The sequence below is a fragment of the Carcharhinus amblyrhynchos genome, chromosome 12 (genome assembly GCF_965287045.1).
Source record: "Carcharhinus amblyrhynchos chromosome 12, sCarAmb.v2.hapA, whole genome shotgun sequence".
Classification (NCBI taxonomy): Eukaryota; Metazoa; Chordata; class Chondrichthyes; order Carcharhiniformes; family Carcharhinidae; genus Carcharhinus; species Carcharhinus amblyrhynchos.
The window spans coordinates 2064841-2091027 of record NC_137335.1 but is presented as its reverse complement, the minus strand read 5'-3'; the positions used below and the strand labels follow the sequence as shown (position 1 = coordinate 2091027).

Genomic DNA, 26187 nt, shown 5'->3' with positions numbered 1-26187 from the left:
ATAATTTAGTTCCTGTTTTTTATTTCTGTTTTTTTAGTCCAGAAGATCTGTAATGGGAAATAACTCTAAAGGACACAAACCCCTAAATGGTGACAGTGGGATTTTAGTTCGAAAAATACAAAGATATCAGACTGACAGCTGGAACTTTATTCAAAGAACATCACATCCAGATTTGTAATAACTCTGTTCATTTCATAGGATGAAAGTTGGCACTTTAAATTCATGACATTCGCCTGTAACATTGTCCACAACAAGAATCAGATTATTAGATTAGAAATTATTGTGATAAATTACGTCAAAGTGGGTTAAATTACACAATTTAAACAAACAAACAAGATATCAATCATCAGTAGTCACATCAACAAGTGCAAACTATCATTGTCCTTTTCACCTTTTGAGCAGTTTGGGGTGATGGAACAATGCTGAGTTGCAGCAATACTGTTAAAATCAGATTGAAATAAGGCCGCTGTGTTTAAGTGAAATAATTGCTTAAATCCTAAAGGCAATATTTTTGTGCACTCTTTTCCCCGGCTTCTTGTTCCAATCCTCACTGTGTCCAATAATCTTCCCCGGGTGAGAATCTGTAAACAGCCACGATCTCTTTCCAGGTCTTTCCGCTGTGTCTTACTTTAACCAGACGTACAGGACGGAGCACTAGAGAGAAAGGGCCCGGTGTCACCCAAACGTGAGGGGGCATCAGCAGTGAGTGCGCCAGTTCTAGCACTGGCAGGGAACGGGTGGGGTAGGGGTGGAACGGAAAGAAGAAGCTGGCGTTATGCTATTGCTGTGTATTGTAGACTGTCGTGTTGTACACATTGCACTGTTTTTGGTCTATCTGGCAATGTGAATATTGACAGCAGCATTTGCCACCCAGCCTAATCCGGGGATCTCACTCGGCCATTTCCGAGGGCAGTTGAGAGTTAACCACGTCTGAACTGTGGGACCTGGAGTCACATGTAGGCCAGGCTGGGTAAGGATGGGCAGATTTCCTTCCCTAAAGGACATTAGTGAACCAGATGGGTTTTTTTAAAAATGTGATAACCCAGTATTCCTTGGTCATTATTACTGATACTAGCTTCCTATTTCCAATGGTTAGTCATTGAATTTAAATCCCATCGCTGTCACGGTGGAAGCTGAACTCACGCCCCTGGCAAATCAAACCCATCCTCTGGTTTACTAGCCCAGTAAGGTGATCCCTAAGCTCCCGTTCCCTATCTGTGCTGTGTGAGGCAGGAATGAGAATTGGCCAAGTTCTATTGTTCCGACTGACGTATAAAGTCATTAAGTAACAAACATGTATAATAAAGTGAAATACTATCTTTAAAATGAAAAGATCAATACAAACAAAAACTATTACATTCATCCCAACTAAACATTCCGTTGTAATGTATCACATTTCTTTAGGGATGCAAATATGAAAAGATTTTTTTTTCCCTCTTTTCCTTCCTTTCTCACTACGGCGGAAATGGTTTAAAAATGAGATTAATTTGTCTTCCTCAATAAAAATACCCTCCTGCTTCATTCCCTCAAGGACTTAGTAACAAAAGGCTACAACCTGCTTCGAGAGAAGTGAGTGTGAAAGTTGGCCCACGAGTCGCGAAAGCGAGTTCTAACCAGACGAGTCAAGGGTTGTTCCTGGATCCCAAAGGGAGAGGTTTTTAAAAAGATCCTTGATGTTAGTCCTTGAGGTAATGGGCTGGGCTGACAGAGAAACCTCCTGATGGACACATACCCCCGGTTTGCAAATGTTTATGTGCAGCTTTATGGCACAAAACTGTGATGCAAAAACGTCTTGCAAACAAAAGCTGAACATAAATGTGGCAAAAGTTAGTGAGAGTAACAAGGGTGACTGCCAATTATTGAATAACTCCCCAGGTTCAATCTGGAAACATTAAAAACTATCCTGAAAACTATGGTGGATACATTGCTAAATATTTTTAACTGGCGTTACAATCTTTACCAGGGGGCTTTTACAAAAGGAAGCGTTTTTCACTAAGATTTGGGTGAATGAGGGACATTCACTGATTCAGGCCAAAATAGTTTACATCAAAAAAAAGCAACTGAAACTCTTGGAAGCCTTTGCCTTGTTGCCTTCTTTACATGCAGATCTTCTAGCAGTCAACTGTTGAAACGCACCCTCAGAAAGCCGGTCCCACCAGGCACTGAGCTCCGCTAGCCTCAGGTACAAAGGCAGAGGCAGTGGGGGGACCTTGTTCTGTACAATGTGCTGCTAGGGGATACCAGAAGCTTGTAGCAGCAACTCTGCACTGCTGCATATTCAAGTGGCACGCAGGGTAGCAAAACCCTTTGCTTTGTTAACCATTTTCCATTTTTTTGTGGCATTATTTTTGCTTCGTGGGAGTGTCTCATAGAATCCCTACAGTGCAGGAGGAGACCAATCGGCCCATCAAATCTGCAATCCCATCCAAGCCCGACCCCCTGTCACCCCACATTATTTATCCAGCTAGTTCCTCTAACCTGTGCATCCCGGGACATTAAGGGGCAATTTAGCATGGCCAATCAACCTAATCTGTACACCTTTGCAGCGTGGGGGGGAACCGGAGCACACGGAGGAAACCCACGCAGACACAGGGAGAACGTACAAACTCCACACAGACAGTGACCCAAGCTGGGAATCGAACCTGGGTCTCTGGCGCTGTGAGGCAGCAGAGCTAACCACTGTGCCACTGTGTCGCCCATTAATATTTCTCTTTGTGTTAACTGTTGGGTCAAAATCCAGCTGTAGAGAGTTCAGGATGGGCTTGAAAAGGAGTCAAAAGAAAGCAGAGAGTGAGAACACTCTAAGGCACAGGGCTTAGTAACAGGTCAAAGCAACATTTCCAGCATCTGAAAACACCCTTTTATCGGAAAGATCTTTCAGCGCTGCTGTAACACTATCAGGTAATGATATAGAGGATCTCGTACATGGCAACGGAATACTGTGAAAAATTAATAATTGACACAAGAACATATGAAGCCTCCTATTTTCTCTGTTAACGGAAGGGGTACATTGCAAGAACATTTTATTCTTCAGACACTGAGGTTAAATAGGGAAAAAAAAAACAAATATTAAATCAAGTAGAAGTTTTTAAACACTACACTTTGCTGAAATGGAATGTTCATGACTCGGGCACTAAAACCAACAAAACATATCAGCAGAAATCGATATCACAGCTGGACCAGGATAAACTGGCTTCCTGACACAGGTAGGAGTTGTTTATCTTGGATATTTTGATATTTTGATGAATTTACAGTGTCGATTCTTTCGGTTCTGGGTCGTTGTTATGGGTGGGAGGTGGGAGCTGCGTGCTGTAGGTCACCAGTGGGGATGTTTCTTCCTCCGCCCCAGGGTTAGCCACAGAATCAACTTTCACATCTGTTAGTTCCGTTTTCCCCGTGTCCAATTCCTTCAGACTGGTGTAGTGCAGGATTGCTGCACCCAAAGCATCGCCTTCAACGTTAACCACTGTACAGGTCCGGTCCCTGATACACAACCACAGCAATCATTCACAATGAGTCAGCTAACTCCTACATCTCCCGATACCTCACTCCCTTCTGACGGGGGGGGGGAACTGGCCCTCCCAATTCCTCACTCCCTCTGGATAGTGAGGAATGTCCAGCCTGCACCAACTCTCTGACAGAGCACCTTACCCTGTCCCACCGCCCCACCCATCCCCACTGGCCGTTGCACCCTAGCCCCCATGTCTTTCTGACTGTGAGAGAAAACCGGAACACCCGGAGGAAACCCGCGCAGACACAGGGAGTACGTGCAGACTCCATACAGGCAGTGACCCGAGCAGGGAATCGAACCCGGGTCCCTGGTGCTGTGAGGGAGCAGTGCTAACCCGCTGTGCTGTCTCTTTTACATTGTCACTGATATTGAGCCGAGATGAACACTTTCATCAAAGTGAGTTCTCAGTTTTTAGGGAATTCAATTTCCATTTTGGCATTGTTTTGGAATATTCCCCAGTTTCCAGTCATTCTGAGTGACACAGGATAATAAATAGAAATTCACAAATTCAGGCAAATAAATAATTCTACATTTAAATTATATTTTCTATTTTTAAAGAGGGTGATGATTTGGACATTGGAGAGATCTGAGGCACTTACACTATCCAGTCCACTGCTAATATCAGGGACAGGTCATTGGTGGGAAGTCCAATCGCCTCCAAAATAATAGCTATTGTGAGTACACCTCCCGCTGGAATCCCTGCCGCTCCCACGCTGGACGCTGTGGCGGTCACTCTGTAATCACAACAAACACAATCTCACTCCTTCACCCTGTATCCTGTTCCTTTACACTTGGCCATTCTGCCCAAATGGCCCATACTAGGATTTATGCTCCACATCAACCTCTCAGCCCCCCCTTCATCTCCCCCTACCTGCATATCCTTCAGTTCCTTTCCCTCCCCCTGCTTTCCCCTTCAATGTATCCCTACGATTGACCACAACTACTCCCCATGGCAGCAAGTCCCACATTCTCCCCCACTCCCCCCGTGGGAGCGAGTCCCACATTCTCCCCACTCCCCGTGGGAGCGAGTCCCACATTCTCCCCACTCCCCGTGGGAGCGAGTCCCACATTCTCCCCACTCCCCGTGGGAGCGAGTCCCACATTCTCCCCACTCCCCGTGGGAGCGAGTCCCACATTCTCCCCCACTCCCCGTGGGAGCGAGTCCCACATTCTCCCCACTCCCCGTGGGAGCGAGTCCCACATTCTCCCCCACTCCCCGTGGGAGCGAGTCCCACATTCTCCCCACTCCCCGTGGGAGCGAGTCCCACATTCTCCCCCACTCCCCGTGGGAGCGAGTCCCACATTCTCCCCCACTCCCCGTGGGAGCGAGTCCCACATTCTCCCCCACTGCCCGTGGGTGTGAGTCCCACATTCTCCCCACTCCCCGTGGGAGCGAGTCCCACATTCTCCCCCACTCCCCGTGGGTGTGAGTCCCACATTCTCCCCACTCCCCGTGGGAGCGAGTCCCACATTCTCCCCACTCCCCGTGGGAGCGAGTCCCACATTCTCCCCCACTCCCCGTGGGAGCGAGTCCCACATTCTCCCCACTCCCCGTGGGAGCGAGTCCCACATTCTCCCCCACTCCCTGTGGGAGCGAGTCCCACATTCTCCCCCACTCCCCGTGGGTGTGAGTCCCACATTCTCCCCCACTGCCCGTGGGTGTGAGTCCCACATTCTCCCCCACTGCCCGTGGGTGTGAGTCCCACATTCTCCCCCACTGCCCGTGGGTGTGAGTCCCACATTCTCCCCCACTCCCTGTGGGAGCGAGTCCCACATTCTCCCCCACTGCCCGTGGGTGTGAGTCCCACATTCTCCCCCACTCCCCGTGGGAGCGAGTCCCACATTCTCCCCCACTCCCCGTGGGAGCGAGTCCCACATTCTCCCCCACTCCCTGTGGGAGCGAGTCCCACATTCTCCCCCACTGCCCGTGGGTGTGAGTCCCACATTCTCCCCACTCCCCATGGGAGCGAGTCCCACATTCTCCCCACTCCCCATGGGAGTGAGTCCCACATTCTCCCCATTCCCTGTAGGAGCGAATCCCACATTCTCCCCACTCCCTGTGGGAGTGAGTCCCACATTCTCCCCACTCCCCATGGGAGCGAGTCCCACATTCTCCCCACTCTCTGGGTAAAGAACTTTCTCCAGGATTCCCAATTGGATTTTTAGTGACTATCATATATCTCTGGTCTTTAGTTCCGGTCTCTCCCGGAAGCAAAAACGTCTAAAAGCTTTGATTAGGTCACCCTTTGGCCTGATCTGTTTTCTAGGAAAGAGCTCCAACCTCCTCATGTGTTTCCTGATCTCTCAATTCTGGCAGCTTTGTGCTTTAATCCATCGATTATTTCAAACAGTGACACCAATAAAATGTCCCAAGAACAAATGTCCCTTCGGCAGCAGTGTGTACTATCTACAAGATCCTCTGCAGCAATTCACCAAGAATCTTTAGACAGAACCCTCCAAACCAATGATCACTTCCATCTAGAAGGACAAGGACAGCAGGTAAATGGGAACACCACCACATGCAAGTTCCTCTCCATGCTACTCACTGTTCTGACTTGGCCCAAGTGTGACTGGAAAATCTCACCCAAAGAGTAAACACGGAATTAACTTTCAGACAAATGAGCCTGGATGACTTCAAACTGCTGTTCTTGATTCTGTGTCAGAGTTGGTTCATTTGTACATCGCGGTTCTCCCCTCCACACCCACCACCCCCACCCACCTCATACATCAGCCCATTCCCATCATCCATCACAAAGTCTTTTCCCATCTTTGTAACATGACCCACTGTTACATATTTAAGTGGCTGTATGATTGCTTTAAGAGCAGGTCACATGATTTGATCGCGATATCATTGGGTCAATGGTGGAGTAATTAGAATTGGGGATGCGCGGAGGTCCGAGTTGGAGGAGAACAGGTTTCTGGGCGGTTGGAGGAGATTGCGGCCAAGGCCGTGTGCCAGGCACACAGAGCTCAGGTAGGTCAGTGGGCACAGGCTGATGGGATCAATGGGATTGAGTGGGAGTAAGGATAGAGGCAGCAGTGATTACCATCAATTCAGAACACATTTATTATAATTATTATTCCAAAAAAAGTCCCTTTTCAAATTAAGGGCCCTCTTTCCTGTCTTGAAGTTAGTTATTACTGAGACAAGGGTTGGAGTGAGTTAACACGTTGATCTTTCACTTCCATAACTGCTCAAACCACAGCAATGAGCTAAGTATGGCCCTGGAGGGAGTGCAGAGGAGGTTTACTAGGCTGATACCGGAGTTGAGGGGATTGAGCTATGAGGAGAGGCTGAATAAACTAGGCTTGTACTCGTTGGAGTTTAGAAGAATGAGGGGAGATCTCATTGAAACGTATAAGATGATGAATGGGATGGATAGGATAGAGGTGGAGAGACTCTTCCCGCTCAGAAAGGACAGTAGGACTAGGGGGCACAGCCTCAAGATAAAGGGGGGGCGGTTTAGAACAGAGTTGAGGAGGAATTTCTTCACTCAAAGGGTGGTGAATCTCTGGAATTCTCTGCCCGTTGAAGTGGTGGAGGCTGCCTCACTAAATATTTTTAAGAAGCGGGTTGATGGGTTTTTGATAAGCGAGGGGATTAAGGGTTATGGGGAGAGGGCGGGAAAGTGGAACTGAGCCACGACAGATCAGCTATGATCTTACTGAATGGCGGGGCAGGCTCGAGGGGCTAGATGGCCGACTCCTGCTCCTATTTCTTATGTTCTTAATTATCATAGAACCATAAAATTCTACAGTGCAGAAGGAGGCCATTCGGCCCATTGCGTCTGCACTGACCACAGTCCCACCCAGGCCCTATCCCCATAACCCCATGCATTTAGCCTCGCTAGTCCTTCTGACGCTAAGGGGCAATTTGGCACGGCCAATCCAGCCAACCCGCGCATCTCTGGACTGTGGGAGACACGGGGAGAACCTGCAAACTCCACACAGACACGGGGAGAACCTGCAAACTCCACACAGACACGGGGAGAACCTGCAAACTCCACACAGACACGGGGAGAACCTGCAAACTCCACACAGACACGGGGAGAACCTGCAAACTCCACACAGACACGGGGAGAACCTGCAAACTCCACACAGACACGGGGAGAACCTGCAAATTCCACACAGACACGGGGAGAACCTGCAAACTCCACACAGACAGTGACCCAAATGGAATTGACCCTGGCTCCCTGGAACCGTAAGGCAGCAATGCTAAACACTGGGACATCAAAGATCGAGTGTCTCAATTTGAGTCTTCAGCAAAAGGAGCCGGGGGGGGAGATGGGGAAGTTTTTGTGATCTGGAAGGTGCTGCCTGTAAGGGCAGTGGAAACAGATTCAATAATAACTTTCAAAAGGGAACTGGATAAATATGTAAAGAGAGAATGTTTGCTGGGCTATGGGGAGGAGTGGGATTCATCAGACAGCTCTTTCTAAGAGCTGGCACAGGCACTGTGGGCCAAATGGCCTCTTTCTGCATTCTACAATGTCAATAAAATACAATGACTTCATAATCATCCCATACTGGCAATCTGAGTTATAGAACTACACATCGGGGCCTGGGAGCATTTACACTGGTTTAACAGAAGCTGCCTCTCTGCAGATGACGTTAAGGGAAAGGGTGAGATAGAAACATAGAAACTAGAAGCAGGAATAGGCCATTCGGCCCATCGAGCCTGCTCCATCATTCATTTTGATCATGGCTGATCATCAAATTCAATATCCTGATCCCGCCTTCCCCCATTTCCCTCGATCCCTTTAGCCCCAACAGCTATTAGTAATTTCTTCTTGAAATCAGACAATGTTTTGGCCTCAACTACTTTCTGTGGGAGTGAATTCCACACATTCCCCACCCTCTGGGTGAAGAAATTTCTCCTCACCTCAGTCCTAAAAGGTTTACCCCTTATCCTCAAACTCTGACCCCTTTTCACACGATGAGATGTGTGAAAGCAGCGTAGGGTAAGAGCTTCCTGATAGTAATGGATCCCAGGGTCAGTTATTTGTGCAGCAAAGGGTGAAAATGAGAACATGGTACTCACATAATTGTAAAGATCTGTCCTGCGTCCAAGGTGACTCCATTCAGGTGTGCAACGAAGACAGCGGCAACACTCTGAAATATGGCAGCACCATCCATGTTGACCGTAGCTCCAATAGGAAGGACAAAGCGAGAAATCCTTTTATCAATTCCATTATTTTCCTCCACACACTTGATCATTGACGGGAGTGTGGCTGAGCTGTGGATATCAGATAGTGTTAATAAAGTCCTTCCAAAATTACCCTCTGCCTGGGGCCTACACTCTGAAATTCCCTCCCAGTAACAACAACTTGCATTTATATAGCCCCTTTACTGTAATAAAACATCATGTCCCACCACCTCCCCTCCCCCATCGGAGCGGGTGAGAGGTGGAGATTGGGAATGTTTGTTGATCTGAGGTGGGATTTTACAGTTTTGGGATGAGCCTCATGAATTGGTGACGGGTCACCCAGACTCGAAACGTTGGCTCTATTCTCCCTCCACAGAGGCTGTCAGACCCGCTGAGATTTTCCAGCATTTTCTGTTTTCGTTTCAGATTCCAGCAGAATTTTCTTTGTTCTCCTATTCTGTTCCCTCAGCTGCTGTTCTCTCTCCTCCTCACGCCCATGTTCCTGCCATCTCCCATCCCTCCCCTCCACCCTCTCTCCCTGTTCACATTCTGTCATTGCTCTGTGACCAGGGGGGGGGGCAGTGAGCCCCCCGCCATGTGCAGACTGACCAGTTCTGCTGCACTCTCTCCTTCCTGCCTGGTTACAATAACACCACTTTGCAGCGATGCTTTGGTTGCAAGATTTTGTGTGACCATCCTTTTAAATGTGAAGCTTTCAGCCCAAGAATACCCAGCTAAGCAAACACTAGCAGCAAGTGAGTAAATTCCCCATTAGTGCAGTGTCCATTAGGACATCAATTATGTCAATCCATTGATTAATGGGAGTGAAATCTGGTAAATATTAACAATTCTCTCTTCACACCTGTTATGGAAAAGCCCATCGCTCATCCTTATCTCCCAGGCTGCTGACTCAGAGATCCCTCAATTCTACAAAATAATAAACAGCGCCTTGTTCCCAGGACAGAAACTCTGTCTTTTGTCTCAATATTCAGCAGACATTTCTCTTTTGCCGAGCTGCAGCACGTCCACATCTCGATATTTTGGTGTAAATCCACCATCTGTAACATTCCCAAGGTGGTCGAGTTGACTGAATCCGGAAAATGTAAATATTCATCTCCGTAACATTCCGCTCCTGTCCCTGTCTGAAGCTGCCATTCACATACTCGCCTACCCTCAACATCCACCCGCTGCCCCCCACCAGGACCACACAGCCATGTGTACCAGCTACATGATACACCGCCCGAGCTCACCAAGGCTCCTTCAACAGCACATTACAAACCCATCTAGAAGGATGAGAGCAGCAGACGCATGGGAACGTCACCACCTACAAGTTCCCCTCCAGGTCACTCACCATCCTGACTTGGGAATATATCGCTGTTCCTTCACAGTCGCTGGGTCAAAATCCTGGAGCAGTAGGTACAGGGATTTCAGCGCTTCAACAAGGCAGCTCACCCCCAGGTGCTCAAGGGGCAACGAGGGAGGGGCAATAAATGCTGGTCTAGCGTTTTGCTCACATCACAATAAACAATTTTTTGGCTGTTCTCCTAGTTAATCTTCCCTACCCCATTCTGACAGTAAAAACTTCAGTTAAACCATAATTCCACAGCCTGTACTCTCTCTTGAACACAGTGTGATATAACCTTGCCTTCCCCCTCCATCTGTGCATCAATTTATTCTTGTCATCCAATTATCCTGTGATCTCAACCCACAAAATTAAAACAATTTTCGACTCAGAGTTCCCAGTCTACGACCTCCACACTCCAACTCCAACTGGGGGCACAGCTGGGTTTGATTCCTGGCTTGGGTCACTGTCTGTGTGGAGTTTGCACATTCTCCCCGTGTCTGCGTGGGTTTCCTCCGGGTGCTCTGGTTTCCTCCCACAGTCCGAAAGACGTGCTGGTTAGGGTCATTGGCCACGCTAAATTCTCCCTCAGTGTACCCGAACAGGCATCGGAGTGTGACGACTAGGGGATTTTCACAGTAACTTCATTGCAGTGTTAACGTAAACCTACTTGTGACTAATATATAAACTTAAAAACTCTGATTTTCTCTTCACATTTGGACATTATTGGCCAACGTTTCATGCAATAGGCCCTGATCTTTCCCAAAACCGCTTGATTTTGTTGTTTCGTTGTATCTCCCAAAAGCCTGTCAAAAACCGATGCCTGTGAACACCCGCAGCCAGGTTCCCCTGGTGACTGGGCCGTCCAGTGGCAAGTGTTTGAGTGGAAGGAGTTTGGAAGAATGAGGGTTTTGCTCTGCTCCTGAAAACCAGCCCCTGTGACCAGCCTCTTGGACATGTGAGATCTCCCAATTGGATTGCGTTTTGAGGTTGCAGAACTTGGTGATCTCAACAGCTGTAAATAGAAACACCATTTTCCCCCGTGCAGATGACAAAACAACAGAAAATCTCTGACCTGGAACATGTTCCAAAGGCTGTTGTTAACGGTGTGACGATGCCCAGGAGAAACTTGTACGGATTTTTGCGAGTAAATGCCAAGTAGATCATGGGAAGGATAAGTCCTCCATGGATGAAATGCCCCAGTATTGATGCGAGAACGTATTTTCCCAAACCAGCGACCAGGGAAACAACATTATCCATCTCCACTATTTTGCTGGCAACCAGAAACAGAATTCCAATCGGCGCGTACCTGATTAAAACAAGACAGAACAATCATCAGCTAAACAGGGTGCTGAATGTAACCCAATCCGTCAGGCAAACCAGCCTCCCATCCATTGACTCTGTCTACACTTCCCACTGCCTCAGAAAAGCAGCCGGCATAATTAAGGATCCCACACACCCCGGACATTCTCTCTTCCATCTTCTTCCATCGGGAAAAAGATACAGAAGTCTGAGGTCACGTACCGACCGACTCAAGAACAGCTTCTTCCCTGTCAGACTTTTGAATGGACCTACCTCGCATTAAGTTGATCTTTCTCTACACCCTCGCTATGACTGTAACACTACACTCCGTAGCCTCTCTTTTCCTTCTCCCCTATGTACTCTATGAACAGTATGTTTTGTCTGTATAGTGCGCAAGAAACAATACTTTTCACTATATGCTAATACATGTGGCAATAATAAATCAAATCAAGTTTAATAAAATGTGAAACTTCCCTTGATGGTACACAATTTACAGAAGTATAGGGGGCAGAGGCATGGATCCACATCAGCCACATTCCCCTCCATTTACAGAGTACTTTCCATGATCTTTGGTTCGGTAAAAATATATTTTCACAGCCTGAGCTCCGCTCTATCTTTGGTTAGCATCAGTGTAAGTCCCTTAAACATCCACTCCCTCCACCACCGATGCTCAGTAGCAGCAGTGTGGACCATCTACAAGATGCACTGCAGCAACTCACCAAAGATCCTTAGGCAGCACCTTCCAAACCCACGGCCACTTCCATCTAGAAAGACAAGGGGCAGCAGGTACCTGGGGACACCCCCACCTGGAGGTTCATCTCCAAACCGCTCACCGTCCTGACTTGGAAATATATCGCTGTTCCAGCAATATCGAGGCTGATTATAGTGTTGACGCCAACAGGTGATTTCTCTCATCCTCTCTAACTCTGAAATAAACAGTGAAACTCTTGGGGGAGATATGAGGGTGGAGGGTGGGGGAGGGGGAGATATGGGGGTATGTGGTTGGGTGTGTGGTGGTGGGGGAAGGGCACTCTGGGGGCTTTTGGGGGGGTGGTAGGGGGAATGTGTGGGAGAAGCACAGGACATGGCAGACATTTCTGCTTCTCCTGTGAGGCAGGAAGTGGAGGGGCCATTCAGCCCCTTTAACCTGTTCACGGTTCAGTGAGATCACCGCTAATCTTCAATCTCACTTCCACCTTCCTACAATAATGCCACATCCTGTAATCCCATTTGGAGCCAAAAACCTATCGTCCGCTGTCCAAAATAGACCCAGAAACTCTGTGACCGTAACCCGCAGGACTCAAAATAGCAAAGATTCACAACTCTCTGACTGAAGAAATTTCTCCTTCTCTCAGTCCTAGATGATCACCCACCACCCCCCCAAGACTATGCCCACTCCCCCCCCCCCACCAAGTGTTCTAGATACCCCATCCAGGGGAACAGCTGCTCAACATCTGCCCCATGATGCTCTCCAAGAGTCTTCATTGTTTCGGAGACCTTAAGCTCATTCTCTTTCATCTCTCCGCACTACAGAATCCCTCAACTGAGAGGCAAATCAAAGCAACTTTTGTTGTACTCTCTCGGAGTTAAATATTCTCCTCCTGAGGGACAGAGATCAAAATGAAACCGAGTGTCTGGATGATTAGGCAATGTGTTAAAGATACTGGATCTGACTGTGTTCCCAGGGTTCAGTGTGGCGAGGAATCTATCACAGCTCAGCTCCTGAAATAAAACAGCACATCAAGTCCCAATGAGATATCAGAGTTCGACCTGAATGTTTAAGGATGATCTCAGCAGTTTGGGATTGCATCCTTGTTGTCTGGGATTTAAAATGAGTGAAATCAGTGGGAGGAGGGGAGGTGAGGCCTGGTGGTATTATCACTGGACTATTCACCCAGAAACTCAGCTAATGTTCTGGGGACCAGGGTTCGAATCCCACCACAGGAGATGGTGTAATTTGAATTCAATAAAAGAATATCTGGGATTAAGAATCTACTGATGACCCATTGTCAGAAAAACCCGTCTGGTTCACTAGTGTCCTTCAGGGAAGGAAATCTGCCATCCTTACCCGGTCTGGCCTACATGTGACTCCAGAGCCACAGCAATCTGGTTGACTCTCAACTGCCCTCCATGGGCAACTAGGGATGGGCAATAAATGCCAGCGATGCCCATGTCCCAGGAATGAATAAAACAGGACAGGAAAGCAGGAGCTAAGAGTTCTGCTCTATTCTAACTTCATTCCATCCTTTACCCCACCTTAGAATCATAGAATCCCTGCAAGTGCAGAAGGAGGCCATTCAGCCCATCGAGTCTGCACTGGCAACAATCCCACCCTTGGATTTGGAGTTAGAATCTAAGACTGGGTGAAGGCTTGCAACTCTCCATAATCATAGATCCTTCCAAGCAGCACCACACCGAGTAACTCACCACATAATCCAAGACACTAAGATCATTGTAGCGTCATTGAAGGCGCTAAAAAACCGAATTAGCTGCTCCCCACCGGGGCCAAGCTTCCTCAGAGCGATCCCAAAGATCATTGCAAAGACAATCAATCCCAGGATATTCATTCCTTCCACCTCAGTGCCAACGGGAACCTGGAATCATAGACACAAATACAGGGCAGAGAAATAAACAGGAGGCAGGATAATAAAAGCAACAATCTTCATGGTCACACAGACAAGGAGAAGTTTAAAGTGACTCATTCCTGTCGTTCTGAGAGAATTGCTTTCTCCGTTTTTAAAAGATTCCTCCTTCACGGAGCTGAAACAATGGGCGGGATTTTCCAGCCATGCTCACATCGAAACCGGAAAGTCCCGTCCGAGGTTTGCACGGATGGTCCGCTGCCCTGCCTGCTACGATTCCCCTGGTGGGGAGGACGGGAAGATTCAAACCGTTAACTCTTGTTTCTCTTTCCACAGGTGCTGAATATTTCCAGTTTCTGTTTCTCCATTCCCCGTCACCACTGGACTCTCACCCTCCGGGTAATAACTTTATTCAGTTCACAAGGTGAAAGATCTAGCACCATGAACCCCACTGCCAATCAGCAAGTTCCACCCCAGTCTTTATTCTAATTGTGTATGAACTGGGTGTGTTAATTGTGTTCAGGTGGTGGGCATTAACTAGAGATCGACTGGTGCCCTTACAGAGAGTCACAGAGTCATAGAGGTTTACAGCATGGAAACAGGCCCTTCGGCCCAACTTCTCCATGCTGCCCTTTTTTTATAACCCCTAAGCTAATCCCAATTGCCCGCATTTGGCCCATATCCCTCTATACCCATCGTACCCACGTAACTGTCTAAAGGTTTTTTAAAAGACAAAATTGTACCCGTCTCTACTACTACCTCTGGCAGCTTGTTCCGGACATTCACTACCCTCTGTGTGAAAATGTTGCCCCTCTGGACACTTTTGTATCTCTCCCCTCTCACCTTAAACCTATGCCCTCTACTTTTAGACTACCCAACTCTGGGAAAAGATATTGACTATCTCGCTGATCTGTGCCCCTCATTATTTTATAGACCTCTATAAGATCACCCCTCAGCCTCCTACGCTCCAGAGAAAAAAGTCCCAGTCTATCCAGCCTCTCCTTATAACTCAATCCATCAAGTCCCGGTAGTATCCCAGTAAATGTTTTCTGCGCTCTTTCTAGTTTAATAATATCCTTTCTATAATAGGGGGACCAGAACTGTACACAGTATTCCAAGTGTGGCCTTACCAATGTCTTCAACAAGACGTCCCAACTCCTGTATTCAATGTTCTGACTGATGAAACCAAGCATGCTGAATGCCTTCTTCACCACTCTGTCCACCTGTGACTCCACTTTCAAGGAGCTATGAACATGTACCCCTAGATCTCTCTGTTCTGTAACTCTCCCCAATGCCCTACCATTAACTGAGTAAGTCCTGCCCTGGTTCAATCTACCAAAATGCCTTTCCTTGCATTTGTCTAAATTAAACTCCATCTGCCATTTGTCAGCCCACTGGCCCAATTGATCAAGATCCCATTGCAATTGGAGATAACCTTCTTCACTGTCCACTATGCCACCAATCTTGGTGTCATCTGCAAACTTACTAACCATGCCTCCTATATTCTCATCCAAATCATTAATATAAATGACAAATAACAGTGGACCCAGCACTGATTCCTGAGGCACACCGCTGGTCACAGGCCTCCAGTTTGAAAAACAAATTAGGAGCAGACTGAATCTGTGGTTGTTGGGTTTGGAGGTGCATGCTCGCAATTATATCTCCGCAAATAAAATTTTATTGATGTGTAAAGACCAGGCTCTGGTTCTGTCCTTTGCTAACCAAGTCCTATCCTCTCTTACCTTTTCATATGTCTTGTTTCCAGATGTGTCATTTTCACCCGGGGCAGATGTTTGCACCCATTTGTAATCTGTCGCATACTGCAAAACAAAGGTTGCATTAGACTTGTCCCAGTACATAGATCAGCACAAACAGAAACATCCAAACTAGAAGCAGGAGGAGGCCATTTGCCCCTTCGAGCCTGCTCTGCCATTCATTTTGATCATGGCTGATTATCAAATTCAATATTCTGATGCCCCCCTTCCCCTCCCCATATCCCTTGAGCCCCAGGAGTGATATCTAATTTCTCCTTGAAACCAGGCAATGTTTTGGCCTCAACTACTTTCTGTGGGAGTGAATTCCACACATTCCCCACCCTCTGGGTGAAGACATTTCTCCTCACCTCAGTTCTAAAAGGTTTAACCCCTTATCCTCAAACTCTGACCCCTAGTTCTGGACTCTCCCACCATCGGGAACATTCTTTCTGAATCTACCCTGTCTAACCCTGTTAGAATTTTATAAGTTTCTATGAGATCCCCTCTCACTCTTCTAAACTCTAGTAAATACAATCCTAACCAATTCAGTCTCTTCTCATATCACAGGCCTGCCGTCCCAGGAGTCAACACATTCAGCAAAAGCACAAAGTGTTGACATGTTCCTTTTATCTGCAAGGGACAGGGTCCTCTCTGTGCACATAATAAGCCACACTGTGAGACTGACTGATAACCTGGAATACTTCCTAACACAATCAGGATTGTTTAGTAAGTGTTTCCAATCACAGATCTACTTCAACTCGCATTGAATTTGCCCGAATGTTTGAATAGAGTGAAACTCACCGATCGGAAAGCTGCAGCAACAAGATTTGAAGGAACTAGATTTCTGTAACAAATAGAAGGCGCAATCTCTCAGCGATCAATTGATAAACTTGATACGGAGAAAAATAAACAGTAACTTCATCTCAGATAAGAAATGGAAGAAGGAGCACGAGTGAGAATACTCTTTGTAATGTCTGATTCTGGTCTGTCTGGTTTTTCATCACTTGTCAGAGACCAGTTCAGAGACTCTAAGGTATATTCTGAAGTTAGCCTAAGTTTCAACTATTATTGATTTTGGCATCAGTGTGAGCAGAAGGTATTTCACTTCAGGTATGATTCTATTAACCCACTAAGAAGCTTTCATTAAAACAAACTTTATTTAACAGCACAAATGGAATATAAAAGAAAGAATTAGCACAGTCTTCACCTATTAAAATATTTAAACATGACAAGGCATAATTTTTAACAGCTAGCTATCTCTATAGTTCCAATGTAAGCAATATCTACGTAGACACAAATCCCTTTTCAAAATCAGCACAAAAAACAGAAATGCTCATTTGTATGCTATGTTTCCCTACTTTCATCCACTCTGGACAGTCACAGAGAGACTGCATCATTCCATTATTACTGACACTATTGAACTGCACCATTCCATTATTACTGACACTATTAAACTGCTCCATTCCATTATTACTGACACTATTGAACTGCTCCATTCCATTATTACTGACACTATTGAACTGCACCATTCCATTATTACTGACACTATTAAACTGCACCATTCCATTATTACTGACACTATTAAACTGCTCCATTCCATTATTACTGACACTATTAAACTGCTCCATTCCATTATTACTGACACTATTAAACTGCTCCATTCCATTATTACTGACACTATTGAACTGCTCCATTCCATTATTACTGACACTATTAAACTGCTCCATTCCATTATTACTGACACTATTAAACTGCTCCATTCCATTATTACTGACACTATTAAACTGCTCCATTCCATTATTACTGACACTATTAAACTGCTCCATTCCATTATTACTGACACTATTAAACTGCTTCATTCCATTATTACTGACACTATTCCCCAGGCTCTATCCTGTAACCCCACATATTTTCCCCACCAATCCCCCTAACCTAGACATTTTTGGACACAAAGAGACAATTTAGCATGGCCAATCCCTCTAACCTGCGCATTTTGCTCCGGAGGAAACCCTCTTGACCCTCACTGGTGGACAATTCCCAACCAGCCACAGCTTCTGCATTCAATTTATCGTTACTAACCACTCCAATCAGCTGGGGGAGTGCAGAGCCTCTGGGATATATTTACATGTATTTTCTGAAAAAGCAGATTTCTTATCCACACTTTATTGGAATTCCCGATGGGCTGAATGTTCCCATGGTTCTCAGGGCTCCAAAGCCAGAACCACGTGTGGTTCCTGTGCCCACTCCTGTTGTCAACGTGTCTTCACACAAGGTGGGTTCCTGATCTGCCACCACCTCGTTCACAATGCTGCCACCATTCCGGACTCAGCGGGGGTGCAGGCCCAACGCGGGTGGGTTTAAAGATGCCCCTGGGTGGGGCTATCTCCACCATGGTGGATTATCAATCCCCATGGCAACCTATCAGGGGACAGGACAGCCTCAAGACCAACCCTCTGAATCCCAACACTCCATCCCATCCCCATCCCAAACCGGAACCTCCCACTCATCCCAAAACCCATCCCCTGCCCCTCCCACCCTCCACTTGACCCCCCCCCATCCTACATTCCATCCCATCCTCCTTCACATTCCCCGTTCCAAACCCCATTCCCAGCTCATCACATCCCATTCCAAAACGGAAACTCCTCCCCATCCCACTCTCCTCCCCTCCCTATCCCACTCCTCTCATCTCTCCCTCTCCTCCCTATCCCACTCCCCTCGCCCTCCCAATCCCCCTCCCCTTCCCACTCCCTCCGCCTTTGTGGCAAACCTCAGCTCCAGCAGTGTGTGATTAGGAAGCCCTGGGGAGATGTTCCAGCTTCTCACTGGCTCTGTGGGAAAGCTGACAGAATGTTGATATCCATCAGGCAGTTGTTGTGCAGGTGGAATGAAGATATTTAGATAATAAATGTGTAATGTCACAGGCCAAAGATTTCTCTGGCTCCCTGTGTCCCTGCCTCCACCTCTCCCTGGTAAAGACGCAGACCTCCCTGGGGTCCAGTTACCCTGGCCCCTGGTCTGTCAGTCAGATTTAAAGCAGAGGTGAGCAGGATGGATTCACAAAATCACAACACACTTTTCCCAAAAGTGAGTGAATCTATCAGAGAGTGAACCTTCTCCTGTTACAGACACTCAGTCTAACAGTGTCAAATCGAGGTTACTCATCACGCAGTGAGAAAGTGTCTGTATAAATCACTCCCACCCTGCGGTAATGATATCCATCAAGGGTCTCAGCCTAACCTTAACCTCCCAGTCAGGACAGGTTTTAAACAGGAGCAAATGTAGGGATATATTCTATGTTGTAACGATAAGAAAAATTCCATTCTGGACTTGACGTTTCTCCAGGTTAAACTGCAGTTCGGCTAATTATTTTAAAGTGTATTCATTTATTAGCATCACAAGTAGGCTTACATTAACACTGCAATGAAGTTACTGTGAAAATCCCCCAGTCGCCACACTTGGGCACCTGTTCGGGTACACAGAGGGAGAATTTAGCACGGCCAATACACCCTAACCAGCACATCTTTTGGACTGTGGGAGGAAACTGGAGCAGCCGGAGGAAACCCGCGCAGATACGGGGAGAATGTGCAGACTCCACACAGACGCAGTTGATGGGATTTTCCGGCCCAAGGTTGAGACCTTTGCATGGTCTGTATCCCACCCGTTACGATTCCCACGGTGGGCGAGACGGGGAATTCCGTCCAAGGAGATTCTTGTAATTTAGTGATCCGATTTTGCATTGTGTATTATTACTGCATCGATGAAATCTCTACTGTTTTTAACATTTGATACTGTTTAATATTGGTACATTGTCCAGACAAAAGATTAGACTGGAAGCCTTGATCTGAGATCGTTGTTGAAAGTGTGATTGAATAAAGAAACTTAATGGGATCCAATTTTGTTTAGTTATTCTTGCATTGAATGTGTGTGGCGCTGGCAAGGCTAATATTTGTTACCCTTTCATCAATGCTCATGAACACATCAGGGGGCAGTTAAGTGTTACTTAATGAAGTTACTGTGAAAATTCCCTATTGCCACACTCTGGCACCTGTTTGGGTACACCGAGGGAGAATTTAGCACGGCCAATGTACCCTAACCAGCACGTCTTTCAGAACGTGGGAAGAAACCCATGCAGACATGGGAAGAATGTGCAGACTCCACACAGACATGGACCCAAGCCAGGAATCGAACCCAGGTCCCTGGCGCTGTGAGGCAGCAGTGTTAACCACTGTGCCACCGACAGCAGGATTGGGGAAATAGAAATAACAATGGCAGTTTTTTCATTCAGCTTTTCCATTAAAAATATTAACTCAATTATCTTATTACTTGTTTGAGAGGATCTTTCTAAGTCCAAACAAATACTAGAAAGTAAAGCTGCAGTTTGCAGTGTGACAGGATCAGCCTGTTAAATATAGAACTGCAATGTGGAACAAGAGCAGCTACATTCTGGCCCTGTCACTCAGAGCAGTTTATCTTTCTCAGTGTTCACGGTCTGTTGCTCTGACTCAACAAATGTGACTACACTGTACCCACTTGATAGATATATGAGCAGCAATGCTGGGGACAGGATCCTTAATCTTTCACCACACTGACTGCAGCAGCTCAAGAAGCTGGTTCATCTCTCCCTTCCTGAGGGGAAATGAGAAGGTAGACAATAAAATCTAGCCTTTCCTGTTACGCCCACATCCCAAACAATGCTCTAGGAATGAGTTGAGTGTGGGAGGAAAGAGAGGTTTGCATGCTTTCAGTCTGACTCAAAGTGAGATGATTTTCCATTCAATGCCAAGTTGCCTGCACGGTGAACCCTCAGGTTACAACCTTCCCCGGTTCCCCAGAGACTAGAACTGAGGGCTGGAAGAGGCCATTCAGCCCCTCAAGCCTGTGCTGCCACTCAGTAAGATCACGACTGATCTCTCTCAGCTCCACATTCCGGCTCTAGCCCCATTTCCCTCAATTCCTTACTGTTCTAATATCATGCCATCTCATTCCTGAATATACTCAACGACTGAGCGCTCAGAGGCTTCAGAGCTGACAAATTCCCTCTGAAAGGAACGGTCAACCTGGCCTCATTATTGTCCCAAACTTATGCCAATTCCTCAAGGTCGGAATTATTAACTGGCGTCGGGTCATCCTCACAAAACGGGAAAGAGATATTAGGACAGGTGACCAAAAACTGGCTCACGAGGGTCTTACCGGAGGAGAAAGAGGGATGGAGGTATTTAGGGAGGGAATTTGAGAGCTGAGGGGCACGGCAACCAACAGTGGAACAATTAAACTCGGGGATGAGAGAGGAACAGAGTTCTTGGAGAATGTACGGCTGGGAAGAAGTTATAGGGGTCATGGAGGTTACAGGGGTCATGGAGGTTACAGGGGTCATGGAGGGCTTTGAAAACTTGGATGAAAATGATAAAAGTGAGGGTTCGGCAGACCAACCTGAATATTTTGTAAGCTAAAAGTTCAACTGATTCCTGGAAAGGCAGGACTGACGTATGGAGAGATATTCTGTAAGTGAACGGAATCAGATTGCCAAGACAAGATTCAGTGAGACGTGTTCAGTCCGAGCAGAGCTCCTGCCTGCCCCTTTGATCAGGGTTTTCACTAATGATTGAGGTCGTTGTCTCGTCTCTCTAACCCTGCCCAGATTTCCAAACTCGCCACCCAGTCACAGCTGTTAACACAACTGAAGGAGAATGAACTGACATCTAGTCAGAGATAAAAGGGTTTCTAAGGCAGGCCGTCAGTGTCTGTACTGGTTCAGACACTCTGATCAAATAGATCTTTTTAATGAGATGTGATTCCTGGCACTGATCTGGAAGCCAATTAGGTTCTCTCGGAGTCATTCCCGGGCGCTGCCCCTGGGGGAATCTGCTCTCTCCGGTGATGAGCCTGGCGATGGGAAGGGTGTTTCACTGGGGAGGGCTTACTGGATCCCCCCCAATATCCCAGCTCCAAACACACCCAGCTCTGGGCAGGTAGGGGTCCATTGTTGACCTTCCTGTCATCAACTGAGGTCACCAAGTGGCCAATTAGTGACCATTATAAGAGGCTCATCCAGCCACCACCCCTTGTATTAGCCCAGCTGTGGGGGAAGGAGGGGTCTGTCGCCACATGGGAAACCCCTGTGGGCTGCTTGCCACCTCTGGGGGTCTCTCAAAAGGTCTAGACAGGGGAGCACCACCCACCACCCCATGTAGAAAAGGTCACGTGTGGAAAGGTTCACGTGTGAATAACTCTAATAAGACCACTCTGTCTAGTCCTGTCAGGATTTTATATGTCAGCTCTGCCATCCTAGAGATTAGTCTGGTAAACCTTCTCTGCACTCCCTCCAGAACAAGGACCTCCTTCCTCTGGTAAGGAGACTAAAACTGAACACAACGTTCCAGGTGTGGCCTCAGCAAAGCTGAATATAACTGCAGCAACACACTCCTGCTCCTGTTCTGGAATCCCCTCACTATGAAGGCCAACATACCATTTGCCATTTTCACTGCCCGCTGTACCTGCACACTTACCTTCAGTGACTGGTGGCCACCCAGGTCTCCTTGTACATTCCCTTCTCCTAATGTATGGCCAATCGATAGCAATCTGCCTTCCCATCAATCTACATTAAACTGCATCTGCTATTCTTCTGCCCAGTCACTGTCCAAATCACATTGAATCACGTCTACATCCTCCTCACAGCTCACCCTCCCAGCCAGGTGTGTGTCACCTGCAATGATTTCATTTTAATTCTTATTAAATGAGAAAAGGGAAGATTGAGGACTCACCTGATCAAGGGCTTTGGAATGATGAAGGGGTTTAATAAGGTGGACATTGAGATGTTTCCACTTTTGAGGGCAGTTTATAAATACCGGTCACTATTAATCCAGTGCGGAACTCGGAGAAATATCATTACACAGGAAGAGGTCACTCAGCCCCTCGATTCTGTTCCACAATCCAACGAGATCTGACAGATCTGTCTTTGAATACAATGGCTCCCAACCTTTGAAACATCACTGCACACCTCTACACAAGAAAATAATTGAGGCATACCCCATAATCCCTGTTCCCTTCCTGGGAATTTGTTTGTAACGCTCCCTGTCATCACTCCTTTTTTTTAAACCTTTCTCTGTCTCTCTGGCTTCTGATGTGGAGATGCCAGCGTTGGACTGGGGTAAACACAGTAAGAAGTCTCACAACACCAGGCTAAAGTCCAACAGGTTTATTTGCTAGCAGAAGCTTCAGGAGCACTGCCCCTTCATCAGGTGAGTGGGAGTTGTGTTCACAAACAGGGCGTGTATAGACACAAACTCAATTTAAAAAATAATGGTTGGAATGCGAGTCTTTACAGGTAATCAAGTCTTAAGGGTACAGACAATGTGAGTGGAGAGAGGGTTAAGCGCAGGTTAAAGAGATATGTATTGTCTCCAGACAGGACAGTTAGTGAGATTTTGCAAATCCAGGCAAGTCATGTGGGTTACAGATAGTGTGACATGAACCCAAGACCCCGGTTGAGGCTGTCCTCATGTGTGCAGAACTTGGCTATCAGTCTCTGCTCAGCGATTCTGTGTTGTCGTGTGTCGTGAAGACCGCCTTGGAGAACGGTTACCCGAAGATCAGAGGCTGAATACCCGTGACTGCTGAGGTGTTCCCCTGACTGGAAGGGAACACTCCTGCACTCACAGGCATTCAGCCTCTGATCTTTGGGTAAGCGTTCTCCAATCCCCAGGCAGGAGTGTTCCCTTCCAGTTGGGGAACACTTCAGTATTCATGGGCATAAATAAATAATCCCCTCAATTATAAAATAGAATAAAATCCCTGCAGTGTTGACCTGTGGGCGGGGGGGGGGGGTTAAAGTGTAATAAATAGTAACCACACCCCACCCACCAATTCTACCCACTTTCAGGTTTTAACAGGGGAGGGAACAACCTCTCCACGTGGAGCAGTTTGACAATTTTAATATTTATTTATTTATCCACCATTTCTAATTGAAAACCTTGGGAAACCTGGAAGATAAGAGCCGGTGGATCCAGTGCACCTGTCCCACTAAAATCTCACGACTGGAAAACTCCCCCCCATAATTCCCCAATGCCTCCAACCTCACTCACACTGATCGAGACCCAGGCACTGACTGGGGCAGGGACCCACATCGATATCGAGATAGACCGTGTGGCCATGCCAAATCGATCCCCCCCCACTCTGAAATCCCACCAGTTCTGAGTTATACTCTCCAGACAACCCCCTGAATCATAGAATCCTTACTGTGCAGAAGGAGGCCATTTGGCCCAATGAGCCTGCACCGACAACAATCCCATCCTATCCCTGTAACTCCACATATTTATCCTGCTAATCCCTCCGATACCCAGGGGCAATTTATCAGGGCCAACCAACCTAACATTCACATCTTTCAGACTGTGGAAGGAAACTGGAGCACCCGGAGGAAACCCACGCAGACATGGGGAGAACATGCAGTCTCCACCCAAGCCGAGAATCGAACCCGGGTCCCTGGCGCTGTGAGGCAGCAGTGCTGACCACTGTGCTACTGTGCTGCCTGGAATGATGAGTTTCTGCGTGACTGGGAACCTGTGTCATTTCAATCAACTATTTCATCAGATACAGGAAAGCCCATTGATTTAGCACAAAGAACATTAACTCACGCCTGCCCTTGGCGACTGCTGTGGGCACTACCCACCACCCACCTCCTCACTGAATGTGTCAACTTTTAACAGCATCTCACTGGCTAACATGAACTGTTCAGCAGAATGATACAGGTGGAGGCCATTCAGGCCATCGTGTCTGTGACAGCTCTTTGAAAGCATTATCCAGTTTGCCCAGCCGTCCCGCACCACCTTCCTTCCCTCCTCACTTACGTACTCTATGAACGGTATGCTTTGCCTGTATAGCGCGCGAGAAACGATACTTTTCACCGTACCCCAATACACGTGACAACAATAAATTGGGTTTATTTGGTAGCACAAGCTTTTGGGGCGTTGCCCCTTCATCAGGTGAGTCAGCGCTCCGAAAGCTGGTGATTCCAAATAGACCTGTTGGGCTTTAACCTGGTGTTGTGAGACTTCTTACTGGGCCAACACCCCCCCCCACCCAGTCCAACGCCGGCACCTCCACATCAATAATAAATCAAATTAAATCCTTTTCCTTCTCCTCTCTGTACTCTATGAATGGTATGCTTTGCCTGTCTCGCTTAAGAAACAATATTTTTCACTGTACGTTAATAAAATGTGACAATAATGAATCAAATCAGGTGGGATCTTCCTTACCTGAAGAGGTCCAGGAAAGAGTCTGTGGCCTCTTTGGAGGGCAGTGGGGTGCTGGAGGATGGCACCTTGCTGTGCCCAGCCTGGCTGTGATGCCCTGGTTTGATGAGCAGCCCCAGGGTCACCCCCAGTGCGGAGCCCAGGAGGGTGGTGATGGCGAAGAAGAGGATGGCTCTGCCCCCCAGCTTGCCCAGGGCCCGGGTATCGATGCTGGCAGCCCCGGACACCAGGCTGCAGAAGACCACGGGCAGGATCACCATCTTCAGCAGCCTGAGCAGCAGCTCCCCGGGGAAGGCGAAGGCCAGCAGCTGGCCCCGGGAGAGCTGCAGCCCCCGGACCGCCAGCCCCACCGCCAGCCCCAGCAGCACCCCCGACACTGTCAGCAGCACCAGCCCGTTCCTCCGCAGCGCTGAGCGCAGCCTGAGCAGCCGGGAGGAGGCTGCTTCCCCCCGGGCTCCTGCCCCCGTCCGCAGCCTGAACAAGCTGCAGCCTGCCCCTCTCTGCAGCCCGGCGTGTCCATTCGCCACTGCCTCCTCTACCTTCTCCATCGCTGCCTGTGTGTGTGAGTGAGGGACACAGACAGGGGAGAGGGCTATATTAACCCAGCTGTGGGAGGGGAGACAGGGAGGGGGAAGGCACTGAGATGATGCAACTGCCTCTCAGCCTGCTTCTTATCGATCTGAGAGGCAGCAGGAGCTGTCCATGTACATACACCCTGCACACATACTGTGTACATAGATCCTGCACACAGGCTGTGTACACACACCCTGCACACAGAGGCAGCAGGAGCTGTCCATGTACATACACCCTGCACACACATACTGTGTACACACACCCTGCACACAGAGGCAGCAGGAGCTGTCCATGTACATACACCCTGCACACACATACTGTGTACATACACCCTGCACACACACTGTGTACACAGAGGCAGTAGGAGCTATCCATGTACGCACACCCTGCACACATACTGTGAACACATACCCTGCACACACACACACCCACACCCACACACGCTGTGATCACAGATCCTACACACACACTTGTACACTGATACATACCGTGTAAACACAGTAAGAAGTCTCACAACACCAGGTTAAAGTCCAACCAGTTTATTTGATAGTAAACCTACAAGCTTTCAGAAACGCTGTTCCTTCCTCAGGTGTGTGTCACTCACCTGACGAAGGGGCAAACCCCAAAAGCTTGTGGTCCCACATTCTCCCCACTCCCCGGGGGAGCGAGTCCCACATTCTCCCCACTCCCCGTGGGAGCGAGTCCCACATTCTCCCCACTCCCCGTGGG

General features: G+C 47.7%; 1 protein-coding gene across 1 annotated transcript; it reads right to left on the bottom strand.

Moving 5' to 3' along the window:
• On the bottom strand, nucleotides 1-25468 carry slc1a4 (solute carrier family 1 member 4). The gene is made up of 8 exons (XM_080199971.1): nucleotides 24889-25468; nucleotides 16439-16481; nucleotides 15626-15703; nucleotides 13729-13895; nucleotides 11075-11308; nucleotides 8553-8747; nucleotides 4111-4245; nucleotides 1-3483 (listed from the first exon to the last, which is right to left on the bottom strand). Exons 1-8 carry the CDS (start codon nucleotides 25431-25433, stop codon nucleotides 3249-3251), a joined length of 1632 nt encoding a protein of 543 aa, XP_080056097.1. The 5' UTR covers nucleotides 25434-25468; the 3' UTR covers nucleotides 1-3248.
• Nucleotides 25469-26187: the final 719 nt, after the last annotated feature.

What these genes read in the sequence shown, in the direction of transcription:
- slc1a4 (XM_080199971.1), bottom strand. Translation starts at nt 25,433, where the DNA reads ATGGAGAAGGTAGAGGAGGCAGTGGCGAATGGACACGCCGGGCTGCAG. An exon ending in TTGCTGCAGCTTTCCGATCG is followed by an intron (nt 15,704 to 16,438) that starts GTGAGTTTCACT and finishes TTTGTTTTGCAG; the next exon opens with TATGCGACAGATTACAAATG. An exon ending in TTAGTGTCTTGGATTATGTG is followed by an intron (nt 11,309 to 13,728) that starts GTGAGTTACTCG and finishes TGTTTTAATCAG; the next exon opens with GTACGCGCCGATTGGAATTC.